This window comes from Panulirus ornatus, chromosome 14 (genome assembly GCF_036320965.1).
Source record: "Panulirus ornatus isolate Po-2019 chromosome 14, ASM3632096v1, whole genome shotgun sequence".
In the NCBI taxonomy this organism is placed as follows: domain Eukaryota; kingdom Metazoa; phylum Arthropoda; class Malacostraca; order Decapoda; family Palinuridae; genus Panulirus; species Panulirus ornatus.
The window spans coordinates 52,164,957-52,192,607 of NC_092237.1; the positions used below are offsets into that span (position 1 = coordinate 52,164,957).

The following is a 27,651-nucleotide window of genomic DNA, read 5'->3' on the forward strand; positions in this document are numbered from 1 at the left end:
ACAGGCCACTTCTATACGGCCGTATTGAGTCTCCCACACGAAACAAGTGACAAATGGATCCTTACACTTGAAGTTATAATTCTAGCCTAGAGGCACCTGGAGCTAACACACACACTCATAAGGATTCGTCAGAGCCTGGAGTACAGTGGAGTGTATCATATCCAGCCACAATAGACCACACAAGAGCTAATGGCCATGAACTTGAAGTAGCAGAGAGTGTGCCTGCAGGAAGGAAAGATGAATCTCCCTCGAGCTACGAGCGCTCATTACCGGGGGCGGTCAGGCCGGTGAGGGAGTTGCCGGTTTCATTGTTATCAGCCTCGCGTACTGTGGCAACTGAACTTCCGCTCTCGTTATAGCCATCTTCCTAGCGGTCGCTTAATGGCCAGATCTGTGTTATTTTCTTGCGTACCATGGCTCCTAGACTTCCGTTCTTGGTATGACGATCTTACAGCAATCTCTTGTGCAGGTTCTTGTGTTTGTCTGCCTTGCATAGTACAAACTCCTGAACTTCTGTTCTTGGTGTAAGTCCTCTGACTAGCAGATAGGATTGGATTCAGAAATTTACAGTGGTGTGACAAGATCCTTTCATTCCCGCAGTGTAACTTCCGTACAGAGAGCACTGAGCATCTCTTCTATACCGTCTATAGACAGGCCGAGGAAGTTGCCGGACCAACGATAACTGACCCCAAACACAGTGCCTATACTTCATCCATTCCGTAGCGGGATAGAAAGTACTAACTGTTAGGGTGATGAATTTTCGGGAAAATACGTAAAGTGTTGCGTGGGAAGGTTGTGCCGGCAATATGGAAGGTACGAGGGGAAACCCCTTAGGAAGCCTTTGATGGTTCTCTAGTAGGAACGAGGCTGCGCTCCACACAGGAGCAGGGAAATGATGAACTCTAGCTAAAGCCAGAAGTTCCTCGACGAGACTTTACTCCTTTCCCTCTAGTAACCATGATACAGTCTCGCCGAAGGCGACTCTTCGCTCTCGATGTAACCACATACAGGTGGAGTCCGGTAACACCCTTCAAGTCGTGCTTGACGAATAGCACTTTCCTTTTTTCACATCTGGTTTGTGTTGTACAGACGTGATTTGTATGGTAGTACCTGATGCTTTGAGTCATAAGGGATGTGTAGGTAACTGTCTCGTAGTGTGTATTAGTGAGGGTGCATGTCTATGATCCGTTGATGAATGTTTGATACAAATGATCTGATGTGATGTTTATATAATGATGTAGTGATGAGGAAGTTCGGTGTCTGTGGTCAGTTAACGCGTGCACTGATGGCCTGATGGTCAGTGGGAGTGTATGATGATGGTGTGAAGGTTAGTGTGTATCGTGATTGTCTGATGGGGAATGAGTGTGTATAGTGATGGTCTGATGAGGAGTGTGTGTAATTTCGTGATTGTCTGATGGGGAATGTGTGTATGTGTGTGTGTGTGTGTGTGTGTGTGTGTATAGTGATGGTCTGATGTGTATACTAACAGTCTGATAGGGAGTGGATATTTGTACATTCGTCTCAGAATCTGATTTGTATATATAAAGAAGAAGGAAGAAACATCTGGGTAAAAGGATTGATAAATAGACCGACAGATAAAGAGATTCTAAACCGAAAGTTGATTGATATCATTTCAAAGCTTCAGATATGTAAATAAGCATTGATTACGTAATAATGTCCTCCTGGTGTTAGTGTTGGCCAGGATGGTGGTAGCTTACTGGTGTTAGTATTGGCCAGGATGGTGGTAGCTGACTGGTGTTAGTGTAGGCCAGGATGGTGGTAGCTTACTGGTGTTAGTGTTGGCCAGGATGGTGGTAGCTTACTGGCGTTAGTGTTGGCCAGGCTGGTGGTAGCTGACTGGTGTTAGTGTTGGCCAGGCTGGTGGTAGTGTGGACCTGGCTGGTGGTAATGTAGGCCAGGTTGGTGCAGGTGTGGGCTTGGCTGGTGGTGGTAGCTGACTGGTGCTAGTGTGAGCTTGGCTGATGGTATAGCTGACTGGTGCTAGTGTGGGCTTGGCTGGTGGTGGTAGCTGACTGGTGCTAGTGTGAGCTTGGCTGGTGTTGGTGTGGGCTAGATAGAGTATGCAGTCTATGTAGTACGGCACTCCTTGTACATTTGATAGGCAAGAGTCTTGTCTTGATACACCCTGTACAACTTTCTCGTGGGTGATGGAGTCCAAAGAGCATTTTTAACATTTTGTCCTTTCCTCCATGCCACTCAGGCCCCTGTGTGTGTGTGTGTGTGTGTGTGTGTGTGTGTGTGTGTGTGTGTGAGGGGAAGGACTCTGTGCCAGGTTGTTGGCACACACACACACACACACACACACACACACACACACCGCCATGTGTCATCGACAGGTTCCAGGGGTTAATTCCTTACAGAGGAGGGAAGTTGAAGAAGAAATTAAATGAAGGAAAAAAGGAAAAAGAAAGAATAATCATCGTGAAATGTCGTGTTTGCTTCCACTCCTGAATAAACCTGTCTGAGCGATGAGCATGATCCATGTGAACTAATGACTCACATCACTCGTGAGTAATGAATGGTTAATCTATAATTAGATGAGATGAGGAAGTGGGGCAAGCAGGAAGTGATATGACTGACTGTGATGTCTTAGACCCCCAGAGGTCACAAGCAGGAGGTCGAGCCATGTCTCTCCTCCCCCTCTGCTGGGGGGCTTGTGAAGGCGGGTCTCCTGCTGGGGGTTTGTGTCTCCCCATCTAGTGATGAGGCCAGGTCTCCCGTTAGTGTGTATCCTCCGTTTGACGTATCAGCGATCAGGAGGTATCTCTGTCGTGCCTCCTAATCACCGTGATCTGCACGGTTCCATGCACTGCAATCTGTCAAGTGCGTCTGATGTCTTGCCCAGGACATGGCGTTCCAATAGACAGAAAGGAAGATAGGTAAACAGATAGAAAGCAGACTCACGTACGGGAATGCCAGATGGAGAGACAGAGGCACGGCGATGGTCATAGACATAGACAGGAAGACAGACCGTGAGACAGACACACTCGCAAAGGATACACTACTCATGACACACCCGAAGAGTGCTCACCTCCCGTCCCTCTGGTGAAAGTTGTGTCGGAATTCCTAGCCCCAGCCCCAGCCCCGTGCTCACAGTGGCTGCCTCGAAGCCCCGTGCTCACCCTGGGTGCCTCACAGCCCCATGTTCATTTTGGGTACCTCACACCCCTGTGTTCAGTGTGGGTGCCCTATACCCCCTGTGTTCAGTATTGGTACACCATAACCCTTTGCTAACCCTTTGCTAAGTATGGGCACCTCATACATAGCCCTATGTTCACCAGTAGGTCCCACTGCCCTGTGCTCAATACGGGTGCCACACAGCCCTGCGCTTAGTCTACCAGCCCCACAGCTCTATACTCAGTCTTGCTGCTGTGGCTCTGTATGCCATTACCTCTTCCTGCACATGAGGAAGGTGTCCTACCACTTGAGGTTTCCAAGTCTCGCATCCTCACACGTGTGTCTGTCATCCAAATGTACGTTTATATTATTCAATTCCGTCCGGATGAACTCCATCCTGTCTCAGGTTCTTCCACGCGTGGCCTGCACTGTGGCGGGAAAAAGACAAAAAATTTGCTTCCCTTCCAGACACTTTCTTTGCCCACTAATCTGCTGTGTCGCGTCAAAAGTCCTTGCGTCTCAGTGGATTCCAGGACGCCAAATGTAGGTTACCACCATCCTAGGAACTAAGTAATGGAGTCATAGAGTTTTAGAGATTCAGGGACTTACTTTCGAGAAGATCGTTGTAGAGAGATCGAGGCTCTTATAATTCCTATCATCATCACATCTCGCTTGGTTTAACTCTGGCTGGCGCCATCCTTTGTTGCGCTCCATTGGACCTCCTCCAGCAGCTCTAACTGTTTCCTCAGGTGAAGATACCGTGTGTGTGTGTGTGTGTGTGTGTGTGTGTGTGTGTGTGTGTGTGTGTGTGGATTCTTCGGTCGTATTTGGTGTCCCGTAGACTAAACATCCCCAGTCCTTCTGTTGTCGTTCTAGCTTCAATCGTCGCTCGTTTCGCCTCCGTTTTTCATGCTGTGGGGTTGTGGTCGTCACTGATGTTGTGAGGGGGTTTGTTCTCGATGGTGGTAATGATTGGATGCAGAGGAAGCAGGGTGCCCGCTAGGCTAGGCCAGGCCAGGCAGGGTGCAGGGCAGGCAGGGTGCAGGCCAGGACAGGCCAGGCAGGGTGCAGGCCAGGCAAGCCAGGCAGGGTGCAGGCCGGACAGAGTGCAGGGCAGGCTGGGTGGCGGGAGGCAGGACGTGAAAGTTCACCACCTCCTCAGGATGAGCGGCGCGAAGCGGAAATGTTAGCAGCATGAGCAACGGTTGAGCCCTCGCCCACCTGGCCTCCTCCTGCTGCTGCAGTAGGTACCGCTCCTGCTGCTGCTCTCGGTACCGTGTCTATTGACGTTGTTGCTGCTGCTGAAGGTACAACAGCTCCTACTGATCCTGCTGCTTCTGCTGCTGCTAAAGTACAGCTCCTACTGATGCTCCTGCTGCTGCTGCTGCTAAAGTACAGCTCCTACTGATGCTCCTGCTGCTGCTGCTGCTGAAGTACAGCTCCTACTGATCCTGCTGCTGCTGCTGAAGTACAGCTCCTACTGATGCTGCTGCTGATGATGATGATGACGTACGTAACACTCCTGCTCTTGCTGCTCCTACTAGTGTGGGTACCGCTCCTGCTGCTTCTGATGCTGCTGCTGCTGTAGGTGTCGTTCCTGCTGCTGCTGCTGCTTTGGGGACCGCTTCTCTCCTCCTCCTGCTCGTGATGCTGTCGACACCGATCCTGCTGCTCCTGCTGCTGGTGTTGACCTTTAACCGCTGTCGTTGGTAATCATTTCTGTTGCTGTTTTTCCTTTGGCGCTGTTGATGCCTTTAATGGCTTAACGGAGTGTGTGGTGGAGCGCCACGATGCTCTGTATTCATAGTCGTCTCCCACAGCGTCGCTTCGGGTGCAGGAGAGGAGAGGAGAGGGAGGATTGTAATGTGTGATTATGTAGCATATATCTGCACCGGAGGTACGATCGTGCAGACAACATATCAACCTTCGAGGTGATCAAGAAATCATAACAACAGTCGAGTTGTTCCTCGAGTTCTTTTGTTTTCAAGTCATTTCCAGAGTAGCATTGGCAAGTGAGGCACGCACGCACGCACGCCCGCATTGTGTATGGCTTAGAGAATGTGACTCATATAAATGCCTCTGCATTTAAGCCAAGCGTCCGGGCGACAATTACTGATTAGGATTAAAGAGACTAAGATTGGAGGCTATCATCAAGCAATGGTGCAGAGGTGTAGGATGCTGGACGATGTGGAGAGTACGTGTACAAGTGCAAGAGAAGGGCTGGATGTGTGAGGCAGAAGGGGATATAGGAAGAATGAGGCAGCAGGAGGGGCAGCAGGGGAGGTGAGGGCGTGTGAGGCAGCAGGGGAGGTGAGGACGTGTGAGGCAGCAGAACGCGTGGGGCAGCAGGGGAGGTGAGGACGTGTGAGGCAGCAGAACGCGTGGGGCAGCAGACCCGTGCACTGGTCGAGCTGGTGGAGAAAGTGGTCAGTCTTGGTGCCCCTGGCCTCACTTCCAGGTCTCTCCCTACCCCCTCTCTCTCTCTCTGGTCACTCCTCTCCCGCATCCCTAGTTTCCCCCTTCTCCCTCCCCATTGGTTCTCCATCCCCCTTCCTCTACGCTACACATTTCTTCTGTCTCCAACTATCACCCTACCGTCTCCAGTGGCCTCCAACCATCACCCTACCGTCTCCAGTGGTGAAGACTCTGGTGTGGGTGAGGTTGATGATTGGGTTGTGGTTGGAAATGATGACTTGGGTGTGGCTGGAGCTGTGGAGTGGGGTTTGTGTCAGAGAAAAAAAATGGTGTGTCGGAGGGCAAGGTGCAAGGGTAGAGCATTCAGGGTCCGGCAATGCAAGGATAGAGGAGTGAGGGTCTGACGGTGCTGAGAGCAGAGCTGGGAGGCTGCGGCAGTGCTCAGCCCAGGCAGACATGAGTCTGTAGATGAAACAAAATAGAAAGGGAACCAAGAAGAAAGTTGCGTGAAAGTCCTGGAGAAGTTGGAAGAAGAGGCTGAAATGAACACATGTTCATGAAAGTCACTGGATAGTCGGACGCAGATTAACTAGCGAACACTATGCCTAAAGGGATGGTTAATGGTTAGCTAACGAGAGAATGTGGCTGACTAACGAAGGGTGCTGGCTAACGAACAGGACGACACAGCGTCTAAGATGAGAGACGTCCCGTCGTGTGTTCAACCCAGAGTCTTGCATGTAATGGTCTTCCAGAGGGTCCGTCTCCGGCTCTCAGTGTTTGAATACCCGGACTCTCACCTCACCATCTCTACCCCTTTACCCTCCCGCCCCGACCTCCATACCCTAGCCTAGCCTTCTACCTCCCTTCATCCCCCGCAGCTCCTCTCCCCCCATCCACCAACCTCTCCACCTCCGCAAGTTATCCACAACACCAGACTTCCTCCACCATCATCCTTCCACCACCTCCTCCGCTCTTGCATCACACACACACACACACACACACACACACACACACACACACACACACACACACACACACACACACACTCATCTTCACAACACTTAGTTGCGTCTTACCCAAAAGCGCTTGGGAATGATCATCCGAATGGTGAGCAGAGAACGTCGAGGCGAAAACTGACAGCTTCACACATTAATACAGGGGGGGGCACCTCAAGCCTTCATATGGCCGGGAGAAGGAGAAACCTGTTCTCGGTGTGCGGGTAGTGATACAGGTGGCCGGCACCTGCATCATAACAGAGAATCGATCGCCATTCCCCCGATTTCTGGAGTGATACAGAGGAGCGTCCGGTGCACTGTGTATATACGTGGAATCATTGCTGATGGCGTCGGTATGGTACACAGTGACATCAGATGGGCATACAACCTGTAAATACGTTGTGACTGTGATGTAGATACTGCTCAGGGCATTGCAGATATTTTTTGGGCTATAGGACCATGATATTTTCAAAGATATTACGAGCCATCAAAGAGTCACAGAGATCTCGAAGAGCTGATCCTAAGACCTGAAAACACTGATTTTAGGATATTCGACAATGTGAAGTTCTCGAGGGTGTCTGTTAGATACAGGATCTGAGCCAATATTTAAGAGTATCCAGGATCAATAGTGTCTCTCGACTTGCCACATATATTGTATCTTAAGCATATTCCTGTAGCCACAACATCACAGTACCTGGTACAATATCTGGACTGTCCATACATTAGTGTAATTACCTACTGATCAGTCACATCAGTTTGACGAAATCATATTCTTTAAGGAAGGTAATCGTTTGATTAAGTACCGTAGGCTATCATTATCTATTTTGTTTTTATTAAAATGATTTTGTTGGGAGTAGATATTTCATCCAAATCTGACTTAGTTTTATACCAGGTGGTTAATATCTCTCGCTGCACGTGTGGCGTTAGGCGTATAGACTCCCAGGATCATTGAGACCGTCAGCGTCCAGTTATAGGCCAGCTATTAAAAAAAAAATCATGACCACCTTCTTTAGACAGGGCATACCACCCTCACCATGAAAGAACAACCATGAATTTAAATTTTCCTTGCTATAGATATAGATTGTGAAAAACAAGATATAGCCGATTAGTATATTGTTGCCATGAGAACAGTATAATATAAGCTGTCTTGAGGGAGACATTTTCCTGAAGCTTGTTTGTTCCGCTCTTTATCTGCAGCAGCCCTTGGTTGAAACCTTCTTAAGTTGATGTTTGAGAGATTACAATAAGATGTATTCAGCAACCCTTGGTTGAAACCTTCTTAAGTTGATGTTTGAGAGATTACAATAAGATGTATTCAGCAACTCTTGGTTGAAACCTTCTTAAGTTGATGTTTGAGAGATTACAATAAGATGTATTCAATCCTCTTTACTTGAATGATGATTTATGTATCTCAGGTTTCATAAATCTACGTTGCTTTCCGCAAGAAATGCCACAGAAGTTTCGTAAGTCATCGTTTCTAATTACATGGCTTCTCTAGATGTTGCTCAGATCTGTGATTATGACACTGTCACTAATTCAGATAAATTGCTTATATTCATTTATTTATTGCCTTCATTACTTTCCGTAACGAAGAAGAGAGGCATTTGTAAGCTCAGGATTAATATAAAGAATTTGGTATTGGCAAACTTTTTTAACATGGGTAATTTTGATGAATAATTTGTTCAAATTGTTTCTTCTGATCCTGCAGCTGGAGGTGCAGAAAGCCATGAAGAACTGGGAAAGTGTGGGGTTTATTGGAACATCTTACGAAGTGGTTACGAAAAAAAATAAATAAACTATACATCGTTAAACCCGAACCAACCCGACTAAACCTATCCAACGAACCTAACCTAACCAGATGTAACCCCACTGTGTTTAAGAGCTTCGTCCCCAAGATCTCTTTAGATTGATTCAATGCTCAGTATAGAATGGTTTGAGCTACTTTTGTCCCTGCAATTGCTTCCATGAGGGCATAGCGTTATACCAACGAGAAGGAAGAGGTGAAATCTTTTTCCAAAGTAATTACACATTTTTCTTCCATGGAAGACAAAGTAAGAAAGAAATAAAAGTCATATTACAGGACTGAATTGTCATAGAAAAATTGCTCCTTGATATTACGAAAACACCGTTGTTCACTGGCGAGTAATACCAGTGTTTGGCTTTTTGTACCCAAAATGTCGACATATCGCCTGCACCTACTTGCAGCAAGTTCCTTATCTTCCAGACAAACTGCTTTCACCTCTAGTCCTGAGGTTACGGGTTTGACAACATGCATGTTGTCATGCTTACAGACTCCTCCAGTACTGGGTCTGTGAAAGGCAAGACAGCCCTGTGTTAGAATTATGTACATCGGAATATATATGCAATATATATATATATATATATATATATATATATATATATGGACAAAGTGCATGGGAACGCGCACCTTCATAGAACATACGATCCTCCAACAGCCAGGATCGAACCCGGGACCCCTGTATAAGAGGCAGGAATGCCACCACTAGGCTATTGGGCAGGCTAATAGGAAATAACTATTCGAATACTATGTACTCGAATACCCTTCGTCTGACGTTGGTGAGCAACGGGGTCTACACCGGTCATTTCACAACAGGCGCACATAGCCAGCAGATAGCATTTTACCAACGTGAGATAATCGCTACCGACTCTCAGAGAAGCCTAGCCAATTATCAGTGTTATCGAAGGAGTAGTAATGTATCCTGTGTCTCCCACCTTACCAAGACTTTATAGACGATAGAACTCGCCTGCCGGCACGGAAAATGAAAGTCGCACGTAGTTTCATAACTTTCATCCATGAGTGAGCTTGAACAAGGACCGTGTCTTGGCAGCTCACTCAACCGGGTTGATTTGAAGGGCTTGATTAATGCATGTCGCAGGCACGAAGGTCACTAGATATTCGGCAGTTAATTATCTGAGTTGCTGAAGCAGTGAACCAAGGACGTCTCCATGAATGTTGTTTTTGTGATGTTGCCGTAAGTCGTTCTTGGTGATGTTACATATGGTATTGATATATGTCAATTGGGCTGGTAAATAAACATAGGCGATAGCTTCACAGAAGCTTTCCTGTATTTATATAAAGACTCCAACTGGTAAAAGCCGCTGTTTTCGTCATCTTGTTTTCTTCCCCTTCCAATTTGGGTAATTCTACTTCCACTCCTCCCGCTCAAAATCGCCCATGTGAACCTGTGCCCTATTTTGTATTTTCCGGTCACCAGGTTGTCCGAGTGGTATAACGCCTCATGTCCTAATCAAATGTGCCTCGGGTTAACTCCCATCCTTGCTCGCCTCTTTCGTCTCTGTGGAGAAACGGAAAGTTTCCTTTCTTGGAAGCATTCTTTGGTATAACCCGTCTCTTAAGAAATAAGAGCATTCTACACTGACTTTCATCCCAGTGCACTCGCTTTCGTCACTAAAGTCTTTGAAACTCTCCTTAACCCCAACTCTCTAAGACATTTAGAATCCCCTAGTTCTTTGATTATTTCATCAATACATCTTTCATATTGCTAGTTATAACTTATGATTCTAATGCATCCTTTTTCGTGGACCTCGACGTCTGACAACCAAACATGTAACTCTGTGGTATGACGTCTGAGCACGTAGGCACGCACTATTTGCTATTATTGTTGAAATAACTGTTATTAACGACATCATTAGCGTAAATGCCTTCATTGTAGTTCTTGTGATTCATGCAATATTACTGTGTGGCTGAGGTCATAGTTGTCAAGATGTTTCGTCGTTTCTGTTGTCTTTGTCGTCATTGTTTTAGACACTTTGATAACATTACTTTCTCTGTTGATATAAGCATTGATAACTTCCACTTTATCGTACCCTTAAGTAAACTGTATCTTCGTATTCGAAGGTCTTAGAGCGCTATAGCTAGGCTTGAGGCCAAGCTGCTGCGTTGCTCCTGCGTGTTGATCTGTTTTATTAGATACAGTTTTGTTGCTTTTATTAGATACAGCTTTGTTGCTTTTATTAGATACAGTTTTGTTGCTTTTATTAGATACAGTTTTGTTGCTTTTATTAGATACAGTTTTGTTGCTTTTATTAGATACAGTTTTGTTGCTTTTATTAGATACAGTTTTGTTGCTTTTATTAGATACAGTTTTGTTGCTTTTATTAGATACAGTTTTGTTGCTTTTATTAGATACAGTTTTGTTGCTTTTATTAGATACAGTTTTGTTGCTTTTATTAGATACAGTTTTGTTGCTTTTATTAGATACAGTTTTGTTGCTTTTATTAGATACAGTTTTGTTGCTTTTATTAGATACAGTTTTGTTGCTTTTATTAGATACAGTTTTGTTGCTTTTATTAGATACAGTTTTGTTGCTTTTATTAGATACAGTTTTGTTGCTTTTATTAGATACAGTTTTGTTGCTTTTATTAGATACAGTTTTGTTGCTTTTATTAGATACAGTTTTGTTGCTTTTATTAGATACAGTTTTGTTGCTTTTATTAGATACAGTTTTGTTGCTTTTATTAGATACAGTTTTGTTGCTTTTATTAGATACAGTTTTGTTGCTTTTATTAGATACAGTTTTGTTGCTTTTATTAGATACAGTTTTGTTGCTTTTATTAGATACAGTTTTGTTGCTTTTATTAGATACAGTTTTGTTGCTTTTATTAGATACAGTTTTGTTGCTTTTATTAGATACAGTTTTGTTGCTTTTATTAGATACAGTTTTGTTGCTTTTATTAGATACAGTTTTGTTGCTTTTATTAGATACAGTTTTGTTGCTTTTATTAGATACAGTTTTGTTGCTTTTATTAGATACAGTTTTGTTGCTTTTATTAGATACAGTTTTGTTGCTTTTATTAGATACAGTTTTGTTGCTTTTATTAGATACAGTTTTGTTGCTTTTATTAGATACAGTTTTGTTGCTTTTATTAGATACAGTTTTGTTGCTTTTATTAGATACAGTTTTGTTGCTTTTATTAGATACAGTTTTGTTGCTTTTATTAGATACAGTTTTGTTGCTTTTATTAGATACAGTTTTGTTGCTTTTATTAGATACAGTTTTGTTGCTTTTATTAGATACAGTTTTGTTGCTTTTATTAGATACAGTTTTGTTGCTTTTATTAGATACAGTTTTGTTGCTTTTATTAGATACAGTTTTGTTGCTTTTATTAGATACAGTTTTGTTGCTTTTATTAGATACAGTTTTGTTGCTTTTATTAGATACAGTTTTGTTGCTTTTATTAGATACAGTTTTGTTGCTTTTATTAGATACAGTTTTGTTGCTTTTATTAGATACAGTTTTGTTGCTTTTATTAGATACAGTTTTGTTGCTTTTATTAGATACAGTTTTGTTGCTTTTATTAGATACAGTTTTGTTGCTTTTATTAGATACAGTTTTGTTGCTTTTATTAGATACAGTTTTGTTGCTTTTATTAGATACAGTTTTGTTGCTTTTATTAGATACAGTTTTGTTGCTTTTATTAGATACAGTTTTGTTGCTTTTATTAGATACAGTTTTGTTGCTTTTATTAGATACAGTTTTGTTGCTTTTATTAGATACAGTTTTGTTGCTTTTATTAGATACAGTTTTGTTGCTTTTATTAGATACAGTTTTGTTGCTTTTATTAGATACAGTTTTGTTGCTTTTATTAGATACAGTTTTGTTGCTTTTATTAGATACAGTTTTGTTGCTTTTATTAGATACAGTTTTGTTGCTTTTATTAGATACAGTTTTGTTGCTTTTATTAGATACAGTTTTGTTGCTTTTATTAGATACAGTTTTGTTGCTTTTATTAGATACAGTTTTGTTGCTTTTATTAGATACAGTTTTGTTGCTTTTATTAGATACAGTTTTGTTGCTTTTATTAGATACAGTTTTGTTGCTTTTATTAGATACAGTTTTGTTGCTTTTATTAGATACAGTTTTGTTGCTTTTATTAGATACAGTTTTGTTGCTTTTATTAGATACAGTTTTGTTGCTTTTATTAGATACAGTTTTGTTGCTTTTATTAGATACAGTTTTGTTGCTTTTATTAGATACAGTTTTGTTGCTTTTATTAGATACAGTTTTGTTGCTTTTATTAGATACAGTTTTGTTGCTTTTATTAGATACAGTTTTGTTGCTTTTATTAGATACAGTTTTGTTGCTTTTATTAGATACAGTTTTGTTGCTTTTATTAGATACAGTTTTGTTGCTTTTATTAGATACAGTTTTGTTGCTTTTATTAGATACAGTTTTGTTGCTTTTATTAGATACAGTTTTGTTGCTTTTATTAGATACAGTTTTGTTGCTTTTATTAGATACAGTTTTGTTGCTTTTATTAGATACAGTTTTGTTGCTTTTATTAGATACAGTTTTGTTGCTTTTATTAGATACAGTTTTGTTGCTTTTATTAGATACAGTTTTGTTGCTTTTATTAGATACAGTTTTGTTGCTTTTATTAGATACAGTTTTGTTGCTTTTATTAGATACAGTTTTGTTGCTTTTATTAGATACAGTTTTGTTGCTTTTATTAGATACAGTTTTGTTGCTTTTATTAGATACAGTTTTGTTGCTTTTATTAGATACAGTTTTGTTGCTTTTATTAGATACAGTTTTGTTGCTTTTATTAGATACAGTTTTGTTGCTTTTATTAGATACAGTTTTGTTGCTTTTATTAGATACAGTTTTGTTGCTTTTATTAGATACAGTTTTGTTGCTTTTATTAGATACAGTTTTGTTGCTTTTATTAGATACAGTTTTGTTGCTTTTATTAGATACAGTTTTGTTGCTTTTATTAGATACAGTTTTGTTGCTTTTATTAGATACAGTTTTGTTGCTTTTATTAGATACAGTTTTGTTGCTTTTATTAGATACAGTTTTGTTGCTTTTATTAGATACAGTTTTGTTGCTTTTATTAGATACAGTTTTGTTGCTTTTATTAGATACAGTTTTGTTGCTTTTATTAGATACAGTTTTGTTGCTTTTATTAGATACAGTTTTGTTGCTTTTATTAGATACAGTTTTGTTGCTTTTATTAGATACAGTTTTGTTGCTTTTATTAGATACAGTTTTGTTGCTTTTATTAGATACAGTTTTGTTGCTTTTATTAGATACAGTTTTGTTGCTTTTATTAGATACAGTTTTGTTGCTTTTATTAGATACAGTTTTGTTGCTTTTATTAGATACAGTTTTGTTGCTTTTATTAGATACAGTTTTGTTGCTTTTATTAGATACAGTTTTGTTGCTTTTATTAGATACAGTTTTGTTGCTTTTATTAGATACAGTTTTGTTGCTTTTATTAGATACAGTTTTGTTGCTTTTATTAGATACAGTTTTGTTGCTTTTATTAGATACAGTTTTGTTGCTTTTATTAGATACAGTTTTGTTGCTTTTATTAGATACAGTTTTGTTGCTTTTATTAGATACAGTTTTGTTGCTTTTATTAGATACAGTTTTGTTGCTTTTATTAGATACAGTTTTGTTGCTTTTATTAGATACAGTTTTGTTGCTTTTATTAGATACAGTTTTGTTGCTTTTATTAGATACAGTTTTGTTGCTTTTATTAGATACAGTTTTGTTGCTTTTATTAGATACAGTTTTGTTGCTTTTATTAGATACAGTTTTGTTGCTTTTATTAGATACAGTTTTGTTGCTTTTATTAGATACAGTTTTGTTGCTTTTATTAGATACAGTTTTGTTGCTTTTATTAGATACAGTTTTGTTGCTTTTATTAGATACAGTTTTGTTGCTTTTATTAGATACAGTTTTGTTGCTTTTATTAGATACAGTTTTGTTGCTTTTATTAGATACAGTTTTGTTGCTTTTATTAGATACAGTTTTGTTGCTTTTATTAGATACAGTTTTGTTGCTTTTATTAGATACAGTTTTGTTGCTTTTATTAGATACAGTTTTGTTGCTTTTATTAGATACAGTTTTGTTGCTTTTATTAGATACAGTTTTGTTGCTTTTATTAGATACAGTTTTGTTGCTTTTATTAGATACAGTTTTGTTGCTTTTATTAGATACAGTTTTGTTGCTTTTATTAGATACAGTTTTGTTGCTTTTATTAGATACAGTTTTGTTGCTTTTATTAGATACAGTTTTGTTGCTTTTATTAGATACAGTTTTGTTGCTTTTATTAGATACAGTTTTGTTGCTTTTATTAGATACAGTTTTGTTGCTTTTATTAGATACAGTTTTGTTGCTTTTATTAGATACAGTTTTGTTGCTTTTATTAGATACAGTTTTGTTGCTTTTATTAGATACAGTTTTGTTGCTTTTATTAGATACAGTTTTGTTGCTTTTATTAGATACAGTTTTGTTGCTTTTATTAGATACAGTTTTGTTGCTTTTATTAGATACAGTTTTGTTGCTTTTATTAGATACAGTTTTGTTGCTTTTATTAGATACAGTTTTGTTGCTTTTATTAGATACAGTTTTGTTGCTTTTATTAGATACAGTTTTGTTGCTTTTATTAGATACAGTTTTGTTGCTTTTATTAGATACAGTTTTGTTGCTTTTATTAGATACAGTTTTGTTGCTTTTATTAGATACAGTTTTGTTGCTTTTATTAGATACAGTTTTGTTGCTTTTATTAGATACAGTTTTGTTGCTTTTATTAGATACAGTTTTGTTGCTTTTATTAGATACAGTTTTGTTGCTTTTATTAGATACAGTTTTGTTGCTTTTATTGAGCGATCATTAAGCTGTACAAGAATGAAGAATAATAAAAAAAAAACTATTAAACACCTCTCATACCTGATCTTTCATGAAAGAAAGGCAGTTTAACTTGTTTATCAGGGCACGTATACAGATGCTGAGGGGAAAAAGAGACATAGATGGATAAAATTTGAAGGGCATGAGAAGGAGGAGTAATGTAGAGAATGATATATGAAACACTGCCATCGGGTCTTGACTTACCAGAGATTATGGCAAAGTTCCAAGTCATGAATGACAAAGAGAGAGAGAGAGAGAGAGAGAGAGAGAGAGAGAGAGAGAGAGAGAGAGAGAGAGAGAGAGAGAGAGAGAGAGAGAGAGAGAGAGAGAGAGAAGCCTCCAGTGCATGAAACCTGAATTTGGTTATCTGAGATCAACTTCATGAGCACGAGGGTTACTACCACCCTAGGGTATGATGACCCGGCCTCTGACCTCGCGGTTGCGTGACCTTTGACTTGAGCTTAGGATCACGCTATCATGGCTAAAAGTCGAGCTCAAGAATCGTATCACGGTATTCAAGGAATTTCATGCATCAGGATAATATATATATATATATATATATATATATATATATATATATATATATATATATATATATATATATATATATATATATATATATATATCTCCACGGGGAAATGAATCACGATGATGATAAGATTATTATACGAAAGTGCGCTTGGGAACTTATCGTGTTTCATTTCCCCGTGGACGTATATGAATACACTTGATCACGCGCTCAATTGTGATATTTTCATATATATATATATATATATATATATATATATATATATATATATATATATATATATATATATATATGTATATATATATAATGTTTATAATTGATTCCACAGCTGCAAAACGTTACTGTAGTGATTTACATGGTCTTTTAGTCAAGATGAGAAACCAGTCTTGCAAAATTAGGTTTATACTGACGCATTTACCGAAGATGGTGAAGGTAGTTATGGAAAATGAAATATAGAAAAGTACGATGGAATGAGCGTAGAAATGGTGCCTTATCTAAGATGGGGTGCCTCCTTCGGTCTGAAGTATGAGCAGAAGTCTACTGTGTTGACGGCAAAACAGAACAAAACGCAGAAAGGACTTGGTTAGCATTTAAGATAACGGGAGTGAACTGAGAGAGAGAGAGAGAGAGAGAGAGAGAGAGAGAGAGAGAGAGAGAGAGAGAGAGAGAGAGAGAGAGAGAGAGAGAGAGAGATGATTGGAGAAGATAGAGTAACCTGTTTCAGGGAGACTAAGGAATGAGAGCTGGAACTCTATGTTTGAATGAGGTTAGAGACTACAGGAAAGGTCTTATAATTTACCTTCAGGGTCACGTACTGGAGTGAAATGCCTAGTTTAGTGAGTACTGTAGACAGTAGAGATCACCTTTGAGACAATTTTTTAAGAAATTATTATCATGAATAAAATAGTTTCAGTTTCGAAACAAAAAATGAAATATTAAACTGGCATAGAGGAACCGTTCATCTCGAAAAATGGGTTTCCGAACAAAAGACACGTATTATAAGGGAAGCAGATGTGTGTGTGTGTGTGTGTGTGGTGGTAACGAGACGTCATGAAGGACCAGACAGACACAAGGAGAGATTAGATCTCCCCTCCCGGCTCAGGAAATAGTTCAACTTCAGCGACGGTGTCGTCGCGCCGAGATACAGCGTCTGGATGCCTCTGACGCTTACAAAATTAGAACATTGCAGCGAAATATGAGAATTTATTTTGTTGAGGTGGGCTGTGACACGATGGAGGTGCAGTGAGATTATTTCTCCTTCACCTTTGAGCCGTGGTCAGACTGTTGCAGAGCAACATAAGCATGGGAGCAGTGAGGGAGGCCCGACCTGCCTGGAGTTGTGAATAGGAGAGTCGTGTGAACCAACCCTGGCCCCAGGAGCGCCCTCGGGCTTGTGGTGTGAGCCTCTGCCTCCACCCTCCCGGTTGTGTGTCGTGGTGAAGTACCCTACACTCTCCCTGTTATGTGTCATGGTGAAACACCGCTTATGTATCTTGGTGAAGTACCCTACACTCTCCCAGTTGTGTACCCTTGTGAAGTTTATGATAACGTTGTTGGTAGTTGTATTATCGTTGGTAGTAACGCTAGTAACGATAGTGATGACATAATTTGTAATGGTGATACTGTACTTCATTATGGTCTCTAGGTGAAACACGGTGTACACATGTGTGATGGTGAAGATGGTTAGGATAATATACACTGCCGTTGGTGCTGTACACAGAAGTTCTCGAGAGAAACAAGGACCTAAACCAAAACCCTTGAGGACGCCGGTGTGATCCAGATAGTAAACAATACTAAATCCGCTTCAGACGTCGTCATTTGTCTTCAGTGTTGTTGTTGTCACTGGTTCTCATCGATGTGAACTCTGGAACATGCCGTCTTGTGGTTCGTGGGGCGGTCTGCCTTGCCTGGCAGACACCTATGGATGGCTGGCTCTGAGCGTCGTTCTTTCGTTGCCTTTCTGTCGTTCGTCTGTTGCCTCCCGTCGTTCGTCTCTTGCCTTTCCGTCGTTCGTCTGTTGCCTTCCGTTGTTCGTCTGTAGCCTTCCGTCGTTCGTCTGTTGCCTTCCGTCGTTCGTCTGTTGCCTTCCGTTGTTCGTCTGTTGCCTTCCGTTGTTCGTCTGTAGCCTTCCGTTGTTCGTCTGTTGCCTTTCCGTCGTTCGTCTGTTGCCTTCCGTTGTTCGTCTGTTGCCTTTCCGTCGTTCGTCTGTTGCCTTCCGTCGTTCGTCTGTTGCCTTCCGTCGTTCGTCTGTTGCCTTCCGTTGTTCGTCTGCTGCCTTTCCGTCGTTCGTCTGTTGCCTTCCGTTGTTAGTCTGTTGCCTTCCGTCGTTCGTCTGTTGCCTTCCGTTGTTCGTCTGTAGCCTTTCGTCGTCTGTCTGTCGTCTGCTGATCCCAAACGTCTTCGGAGGGTCACACTCAAACCTGCAAATCACATTGATCATATCATGAAACGTTTAAAATCAAAAATTCATTAACTTCTATTTACTTTTTCCTCGGCATCTCAAGAATTTACTGACGCGAGATCCATAAAACTCCAACTTGGATTTTTCGTGAGTTAGGTTTAAGAAAGAACGTCTAAACTGAAATTTAACTTGGCTCATAACATTAAGACAGTTCCACCTTTGGTCATGGAACTTATCACTGCTGTTGTGTGATATTATCCAGACAGTATTTTTGCCTGTTCTCATTTCCCTCTGAAGAACTGTGTTGCACTGCAGGCGGCACAGCTGTTCCGTGCAACACCTTTCAATATACTTCCCCTTTCGCTGCTGCTTGCTATGCTTACTCTTTTCCTTCTACTTCTGTGAGAGATGATATTTCGAGTGGCTGCCTGGTAGGACTATGGTGTTTTGGGGGGCCACTGTCAATGAACCTTAATGCTCTTGTGTATGTGTGTGTGTGTGTGTGTGTGTGTGTGTGTGTGTGTGTCAGGCTGTGAGGCGCCGTGGTGGTTGCCTGCGGGCTCACTGTCTGTGGTCTTGGTGGTCATCGTAGTTCCCTTAGGAAGTGGCTTATTTATGTCAGTGTCTGGGTCATCAACGAACGGTAGTCGGAGTTTGTGTGTCTATGTAGGCCAAACTCATCATACTGTCCCATCTCTCCTGTTTGTGTGTGTGTGTGTGTGTGTGTGACATGCTAACCCTTTGTGTGCCGTTATGCATATTACACCAGTCACAAGACAGCTTTCTTATCTAAACCAACATTGCAAGTTGTAAGGTTCAACTAATACTTAGTACATCAGCTCAGCTGTAATCTCTCTCTCTCTCTCTCTCTCTCTCTCTCTCTCTCTCTCTCTCTCTCTCTCTCTCTCTCTCTCTCTCTCTCTCTTCGAATTTTCTGTGAATGAAAAGCTGTCGGATCTACTATCCCAGTTTATCTTTAACATCTTGTGTCATTACTTCCCCTGATACTAACTTTGTAGTTCACTTGGTCAAATGCTTAGGTAAAGTCTGGGATAAAAAGTGTCTGCTCTCTCACCCTGCTGAAGACTCAGATGTTATTGTCGTGAACTTCGAGTTGAGTTTGTGTGCTTTTTCCTGATGCAGGTCCATACTGGACTTCGTCTATAGTCATATCTATTAATCAAATGTCCCATTATATGTTTCTTAATCACTCTTTGGGGAACTTCGACTACATATGATGTCAAATAAACTGTTTCTTTAATCTGTAATAGATCCTTCGTTATGTACTGGCTTTATCTATGACACTTTTGTGTATCTCGTACATTGGTTTGATCAGTACTCTGTGTAATCAACGTCAACCATAGGTTCTATTTTGATAAGTGCTTCCTCTCAGCAACATCAGCTATAGGTTCAGTTTTGATCAGTGCTTTCCCCACATCAACAACAACTATAGGTTCAGTTTTAATTAGTGCTTTCTCTCATTAACTTTAACTGCAGGTGCTGTTTTCATAATTCTCATATTCTTTTTGGTTCTGTCTTTGTCATCTTTAAGGGTCTTTGATATATGTGCTCATTCAGTTTCTATCTTGGGCTTGTAAAATCTCTCAGATATAGGTTCTTTATCTAACCCTGTAATTCCTGGAGGGTGTACTAAGAGAGAGGACATAGGAGAGTCAAGAGTCTTAAGAGGGACAGACATACGGACACAGACGGACGCAGTGGACCGTGGAAGAACTGTGGACCGTCCGTGAACCCGTCCCACTCCCCTCCCTTCCACACACACACACACCGTGTCCTCACGTCCGTGGGCTCAACCTGCCTCCCAATACACACCATGTCGTCACATCCGACCGCAGGTTGGCTGAGGTAAAGGTTCTCACCCCTGCCACCTGTTCTTCCTGCCCCACCTCATGCTGCTGCTGTTGTAGCTTCTGTTTCCGTTGCAGGTCTGCAACGGACACTTCTTTTGTTTCGGCAGCGTCGTAGATGTAGCTATTCTTTATGCTGCTTTGTTATCGTTGATGCAGCTGTTGTAGTTGCTGCTGGAGATGTTTTTTTTTCTATTTTGTTAATAATCTTACTGTTGTTGGTGTGTTGGTGCTGGTATTGCTATAGTAGATGTTGTTTTTGCTACTGTTGCTGTTGGGGTTTTGATGCTTGTGTTGCTTTAATTGTTGTTCTTCCGAGCAGTTCTGTTGCTGTTACTGTTCATTTATGTTTTTAATTCTTTTCGTTGCTGTTGTCCTTGATATCGATGCATTAGTTTCTGGTACTACTGTTGTGACTATTAATCCTACTACAGCTGTTGTTGCTGAGGTGTTGGTACTATTGTTGAAGGAGAGGTTGATGTTTTTTATTATTTTTCCCCGCTATTGTTTAATCTAAAGGAATGCAAGCAGCAACAGACAGCTGGGTCCTCTCGGGGCTGTCTGTAATACTAGAAGAGATCAGAAACATAAATATTAGTGTGTTAAGAGACGAGAGCCAGTTGTAGATCAGTTAAGGAGAAACGTTTGTAAACTTCGTCAACAACGGAGACGCAAGTAGTGTGTCAATCGTAGACTTGAAGCGAAGTATTCGCCAACTCCATCTTACATGAAAGGTTAACTTTTTAATATATTCTCGGTTAAAATAAAGCGCTGATGCAGCTAATGCATGAGTTGTTTGGCTCTAAGAAAGATACGGAAGACGATACAGTGTAATAAAGACCCACCCCCTCACAGGTGGCCGCGACCAGACCCCGGTACCCGTTACGGTAGTCGGGCGGGCGTGACCGTCCGTGAGTCTCTCTGCCTGGCGGACACCCCGGCTATTGTGACGTTATCTGTTACCTTCATTTTTCTTTCACAGTTACGTCATATTGATGCTTCTTACAAAGATCCAAAAATGTGTTTTTTTTCTTTTTCACCTTGACATAGTTTACGTATTCTGAAATGGCTAGTACTACTGCTATTTCTTGTACTATTTCTAAAACTTACTATTTACCCAGTGGCTAGGCTTCTGTCTCCCTTTACGCTGCGTCTAGTTTATGCGCTCTAAAATGGCTAAATACTGCTGCTATTACTTGTATTATTACAAACACTGATACTATATACGCCTAAGGCTAAGCTTTTGTCTTCCTTTACACTGCGTCTGTCATCAAATTTACAATCCTCAACCTTCTGTGTTCCCAGCCCCCAGGCTCGCTAGGCCATCAGGACTTGATCTAACTACTTTGTAAGATGGCTCACGTAACACGTCTCGCACCTGGTCTTCCAGCAATTTTCCTCTTGTAACGTCCTGTGTACCGCTGTCATCGTGTTGCCAGTACCGTCATGTTGCCAGTGTTGTCATGTTGGCATTGGTGTCACGTTGCCACAGTATCATGTTGTCATTGCTGTTACAATGTTGCTAGGTGTCGAAGTATTGTGTGGGTTCGTATTTATGAAACTCCATGGGCCGGAAACTATAGGGGATTAGGGGGGAGCCCTCACTGGTGAGAGAGAGAGAGAGAGAGAGAGAGAGAGAGAGAGAGAGAGAGAGAGAGAGAGAGAGAGAGAGAGAGAGATAACATTTGTCTATATTTGACTAAAGTTAGAAACAAACCTGATTATCAGTCATCGCTCTGGCCCCACCGCTCTGGCTTAGGAGGAATTCGTGTCTTATCATTGCGAGGATCTTGCTGCCCCGTGTCCGATGTGCGGAGTTTTCTCGCCCGCGTCCACTCACCTCCCCTGGGATACGCACGGCCCCGGCCGACCATGTCCCGGGTAGCTGGCTAGCTGGCTGGAAGTATGATGGCTCATCCTTCCTCAAGCATAAGATGAATAGATATGATGGATACGTCTCTCTCTCACGCCTGGTTGAGGAAGTGTGAGGCTCTTCCTGCTCCATGATCTGGTGGGAGAGGACGAAGCTCTTCGTGGTCGGCCGACGACCGAGAGCTTATGAAGTTCTTGCTGCCATATAATTGGCCGGAAAATTATAAAGCTCCTCCTGTTTCGAGATTTTTTTTCTACCTCGTAGTTACTTGAGAAAGTATGAAGCTTTTATCTTAGCTGGGGGAGAATGAAGCGTTTGATACTCGAAACTGACTGAGAAAGTATGAAGCTCTCTGGATCACACAAAAGGCTAAGTAAGTATGAAGCTCTTGACCCCATGACTGAGAGAGCTTCAAGCTCATTTCACTACACGAATGGCTGAGAAAGTATATACTTATGTAGCTCTTCTTATCTCATGACTGTCCTGAAAAGATTATGAAGCTTCTCATGTCATTGTCTGGGGGAAAAAAGAAAAAAAGATATGACAGTGGTGAAGGCCCATGAATGGCTTGGTGGGGAGGGCAGTGCCTCTCGCCTCTGCCGTGAGATTGGCTACGGAGGGAGTGTGGCGTGTCTGGCTCAGGGGTTGTAGGTTTGAGCCTCCCTCCTCCCCACACGCGTGGCTGACCATGGAGAACAGGACCGCAAACTTGATCTGTTGCGCCCCCTCCTGTGCTGTACACTGTTACGTCTTGACCCCTCCCGTGCTGTACACTGTTACGTCTTGACCCCTCCCGTGCTGTACACTGTTACGTCTTGACCCCTCCTGTGCTGTACACTGTTACGTCTTGACCCCTCCCTGTGCTGTACACTGTTACGTCTTGACCCCTCCCGTGCTGTACACTGTTACGTCTTGACCCCTCCCGTGCTGTACACTGTTACGTCTTGACCCCTCCTGTGCTGTACACTGTTACGTCTTGACCCCTCCCGTGCTGTACACTGTTACGTCTTGACCCCTCCCGTGCTGTACACTGTTACGTCTTGACCCCTCCTGTGCTGTACACTGTTACGTCTTGACCCCTCCTGTGCTGTACACTGTTACGTCTTGACCCCTCCCGTGCTGTACACTGTTACGTCTTGACCCCTCCCGTGCTGTACACTGTTACGTCTTGACCCCTCCCGTGCTGTACACTGTTACGTCTTGACCCCTCCCGTGCTGTACACTGTTACGTCTTGACCCCTCCTGTGCTGTACACTGTTACGTCTTGACCCCTCCTGTGCTGTACACTGTTACGTCTTGACCCCTCCCGTGCTGTACACTGTTACGTGTTGACCCCTCCTGTGCTGTACACTGTTACGTCTTGACCCCTCCCGTGCTGTACACTGTTACGTCTTGACCCCTCCCGTGCTGTACACTGTTACGTCTTGACCCCTCCCGTGCTGTACACTGTTACGTCTTGACCCCTCCTGTGCTGTACACTGTTACGTCTTGACCCCTCCTGTGCTGTACACTGTTACGTCTTGACCCCTCCTGTGCTGTACACTGTTACGTCTTGACCTTCTTTGCCATATGTTCCTGAAACCCTCTAGCAGAACTTAACTTTCTTTGAGCAAGGTTTACGACCCTCGGGTATAATGCCCTAACCCTAGACTTGACCCTTGCTGACTAGGTTAACGGCCAAGCAGGTTGCTAAGTGATATTATACGCATGTATTATTTGTGTTTCCCGCAGCCATATGTTCACATGATTGTTCTTGATGCTAACGAGTGTTGTGATTGTTGTTCATCCATGGTTTAAAATGATATAGTTTTATTTTCCTGTTTCATACTCACCAGTTTTTGTTTTATGCACGATTATATATTGTGGTCTTTTTTTATGAAAACGTTTTTATCTGTCTTGTCCTTACCGTATATATACTTATTCCTTTGATCAACCTTTTTTTTTCCATCATTGTTTCGTGCTGCCTTGATTTTTATTTTCATGTTTCTTGCCCTCATTTTGACACTGTATTTCAGTATCACCTCTCTACACTTTGTCTCTCATCTGCCACATTTCTCTTTACATCTGTCTTCATTATCTTTCAATATTCTCCTGTACCTCAACTTTTTCCCTCAATTTGTGAACCAAGTCTCCATCTTTCTTACAAAGCAAAGTCTGCAGTACGGTCGCTGGTCAGCGTTAGAGGAAGCGAATGTTATTCGCTGTTTAGATCCGTCGCCATTTGTTTGCCGGCGTAACGGTCGGCAGAACCTGTTCGATACCTCGATGATGCTGAGCTGCCGACCTTGGTTACCTTTATTAGTTAAAAGGGAACAGAAGAATGTTTCAAATATTATATACATGTGCCTGTGTCTATATATATATATATATATATATATATATATATATATATATATATATATATATATATGTATTGATGTGAAAATGTGTATAGGTACATATGTGAGCCTGGAGAGAAAATTTGGACGAGTTATTCAAATTTTCTTATCATGATTGCATATTTCTCGACACGTAGGAGGCGTAACTGTATACAACAAAAACTAAAGACAGTGCGCATAGATAGTTACAGTTATGGAAGTGTTTGTCTGTGTTTTGTATTGTATGTCTGTATTTATGCTTGCTTCTGTGTTTGTGCGGTAAGTATGTATGTGAGCGCGCAGGCACTCTCCTGTGCACCAGACAGGTGGCGTCCAGGGCGGGTCAGTTGTCCTGCCGAACCTGTCCTCTCCGTTACACGAGCGTCCCTGGACGGTGGTGGTGTTCGCTCCCCCCAGCCCCGCTCCAACCATCTTGGGTCCACGCTGCACTCTTCTCCCGTCGCCGCACGTCCTCTCATCGTCTTCATTCTATCTACGGTCGTCTCATCACCCTCCTCACGTCACACTCGCATGATACATCTTCTTCACTCACGTCACCTCACTCATCGTCCTCGTCTTTTAACCACACACACACACACACACATTGCATCGCCCCATCACGTCACCGCGCCCGATATTACATTGTCCCTATCACGTCACCACGCCAGATATTACATTGTCCACATCACGTCACCACACATATTACATCGTCCCCAAACTCGTCACCACACCACACGTTACATCGTCCCCGTCACGTTACCACACTATACATCGTCCTCAACACACGTCACATCGCTCCTGTCTCACGCATCACCTCCCTCCCACACCTCCACCTTCCTGGTCTGTCATAACCAGCGAATACAGAAATGGCCGAAATGAATGGCCTAATTATCCGCTGGTCACTACACGCGCAATACGAATTCGGTTGTAGTGCGCAGGGGGGGAAGGTGTAGGGGTAGAAGTTCCCCACTACCTGTTCCTCTCACACTGTTCTCAGTGCCATATATATATATATATATATATATATATATATATATATATATATATATATATATATCCCTGGGGATAGGGGAGAGAGAATACTTTCCACGTATTCCCTGCGTGTCGTAGGCGACGAAAAGGGGAGGGAGCGGGGGGCTGGAAATCCTCCCCTCTCTTTTTTTTTTTTAATTTTCCAAAAGAAGGAACAGAGAAGGGGGCCAGGTGAGGATATTCCCTCAAACGCCCAGTCCTCTGTTCTTAACGTTACCTCGCTAACGCGGGAAATGGCGAATAGTATGAAAAAGATATATATATATATATATATACATATATATATATATATATATATATATATATATATATATATATATATATATATATATATGCGCAGGAGGATGGATGTGCTGGAAATGAGATGTTTGAGGACAATGTGTGGTGTGAGGTGGTTTGATCGAGTAAGTAACGTAATGGTAAGAGAGATGTGTGGAAATAAAAAGAGCGTGGTTGAGAGAGCAGAAGAGGGTATTTTGAAATGGTTTGGGCACATGGAGAGAATGAGTGAGGAAAGATTGACCAAGAGGATATATGTGTCGGAGGTGGAGGGAACGAGAAGTGGGAGACCAAATTGGAGGTGGAAAGATGGAGTGAAAAAGATTTTGTGTGATTGGGGCCTGAACATGCAGGAGGGTGAAAGGAGAGCAAGGAATAGAGTGAATTGGATCGATGTGGTATACCGGGGTTGACGTGCTGTCAGTGGATTGAATCAGGGCAAACCATGGAAAGCTGTGTAGGTATGTATATTTGCGCGTGTGGACGTATGTATATACATGTGTATGGGGTGGGTTGGGCCATTTCTTTCGTCTGTTTCCTTGCGCTACCTCGCAAACGCGGGAGACAGCGACAAAGCAAAAAAAAAATATATATATAGTGTGCGTGTGTATATGTGTGTGTGTGTGTGTGTGTGTGTATGTGTGTGTGTGTGCGTTCCTTGAAATGATCTTTTGTTCTATGTCTTCATGAATGAGAGAAAATCCAGGTGTATTCAGGAGGGCATAAAGAGGTTATCAAAATGATTTAGATGAAGTAAATGTCTCGCGTGAGTTCAAGATCTGTTGTTGACCTTCTTACTGTAAATGGCGTTGGCTTTACAAACATTTCAGTCCTGTTCGACATCTGCAGACGACATACGTCTCACTGAGATTAAGAAAAATTATCTTACTGGTTCTCTAGAGTAAAGGCTTCCAGGGTGAGGCTGGGTTGTCTCGACTCTTGTTATCAGCCACTCATGTTTAGACGCCCTCCCGGGCGTTACGTTCCAACTGACGCCCTCCACCTGATAATCGAGGTTTTAAAGAAAAGCTTTTGTTTGTCCCAAAAGCCCGGGCTTAATCTCTGTTGTGTGGGAGGCAAGAGTATGTCTGTGGTACTCCCCTGCTGATAATGCGATGTCGTTTTCAAGCAACTTGACCTCCCGTGTCCGTTACAAATTGACTATTGTCTTGAAACGACCATTTCTTGCCTTGTATGTAATTAGTCTTACCGTTTTTAGGAGTGAATTGCCTCCAAAGGAAATTTTGCTTTTCTGACTCCGCCACACTGAATATTAAGTATAACTCTTGTGTTACAGGTGTAATGGTAGCACCCCTTTTTACCCTGGCGATGTTTCAACAAGTCTCTTTTCCAGTAGATGTGGCCGCCAATCTGCCTCCTTCGTTTACGGCGGACATGAATCTTCACGTGGTGAGCGAGGACACGCCTGTCGGAGCTGCTGTGTACACGCTGAAAGGCGCCGACCCCGAGGGCGGTCCAGTTAAGTATGGTCTCAGCGGCTCAGACAGACTGAAGGTGGACCCAAGTTCGGGCGTGGTCACCATCGCCAGACCCCTGGACCGTGAGGTACGTGAGGGGCGGGAAGGAAAATTGGACTTGTTGGGAAGAGACCTGGTAACATGTGTATGTGTCCTGGATAAAGGGGGGTGGTGGACGTTTAAAAGAATACTAGAATCCATGGAATGTGTGATGATCGAGGATAGCTGATGTGAGGGAGATTCCAAGATCTATGAAGAGGGCGAGGAGATTTGTCTTGGAGAGCTTAGATGCCTCAAGGAATGTCAGATGTTGGATGGTATAGGGAAATTCTAGTTCATAAGGGTACTCGAGTACTTAGGAGCGATGCGGAAATTCTGTGGATGTGTGGGGAATATTTTGGATTTATAAGGATGCTGGAGGATGTATGGGAATGTTGTAGGGACTCAATGATGTGCTGTGATAATAGGTAGATGTATTGGTAGATTAAGGGTTTGTACCGATTCTGAGGAATGTGAGATAGAGAGATTAGTGACAAGAAAAGATCTTCATGTATTATTCATGAGTTTATTTATTTGTCTGTTTATATGTGAAATTTTACATTTATTCA

General features: G+C 42.1%; 1 protein-coding gene across 1 annotated transcript in view; it reads left to right on the forward strand.

The window, feature by feature from the left end:
* Window positions 1–27,651, forward strand: part of Cad87A (cadherin 87A) — a 119,508-nt gene that overhangs the window by 27,839 nt on the left and 64,018 nt on the right. The window contains exon 3 of the mRNA XM_071669899.1: window positions 26,923–27,131. Coding sequence (XP_071526000.1) covers window positions 26,923–27,131 — 209 coding nt within the window. The remainder of the gene's footprint in view (window positions 1–26,922; window positions 27,132–27,651) is intronic.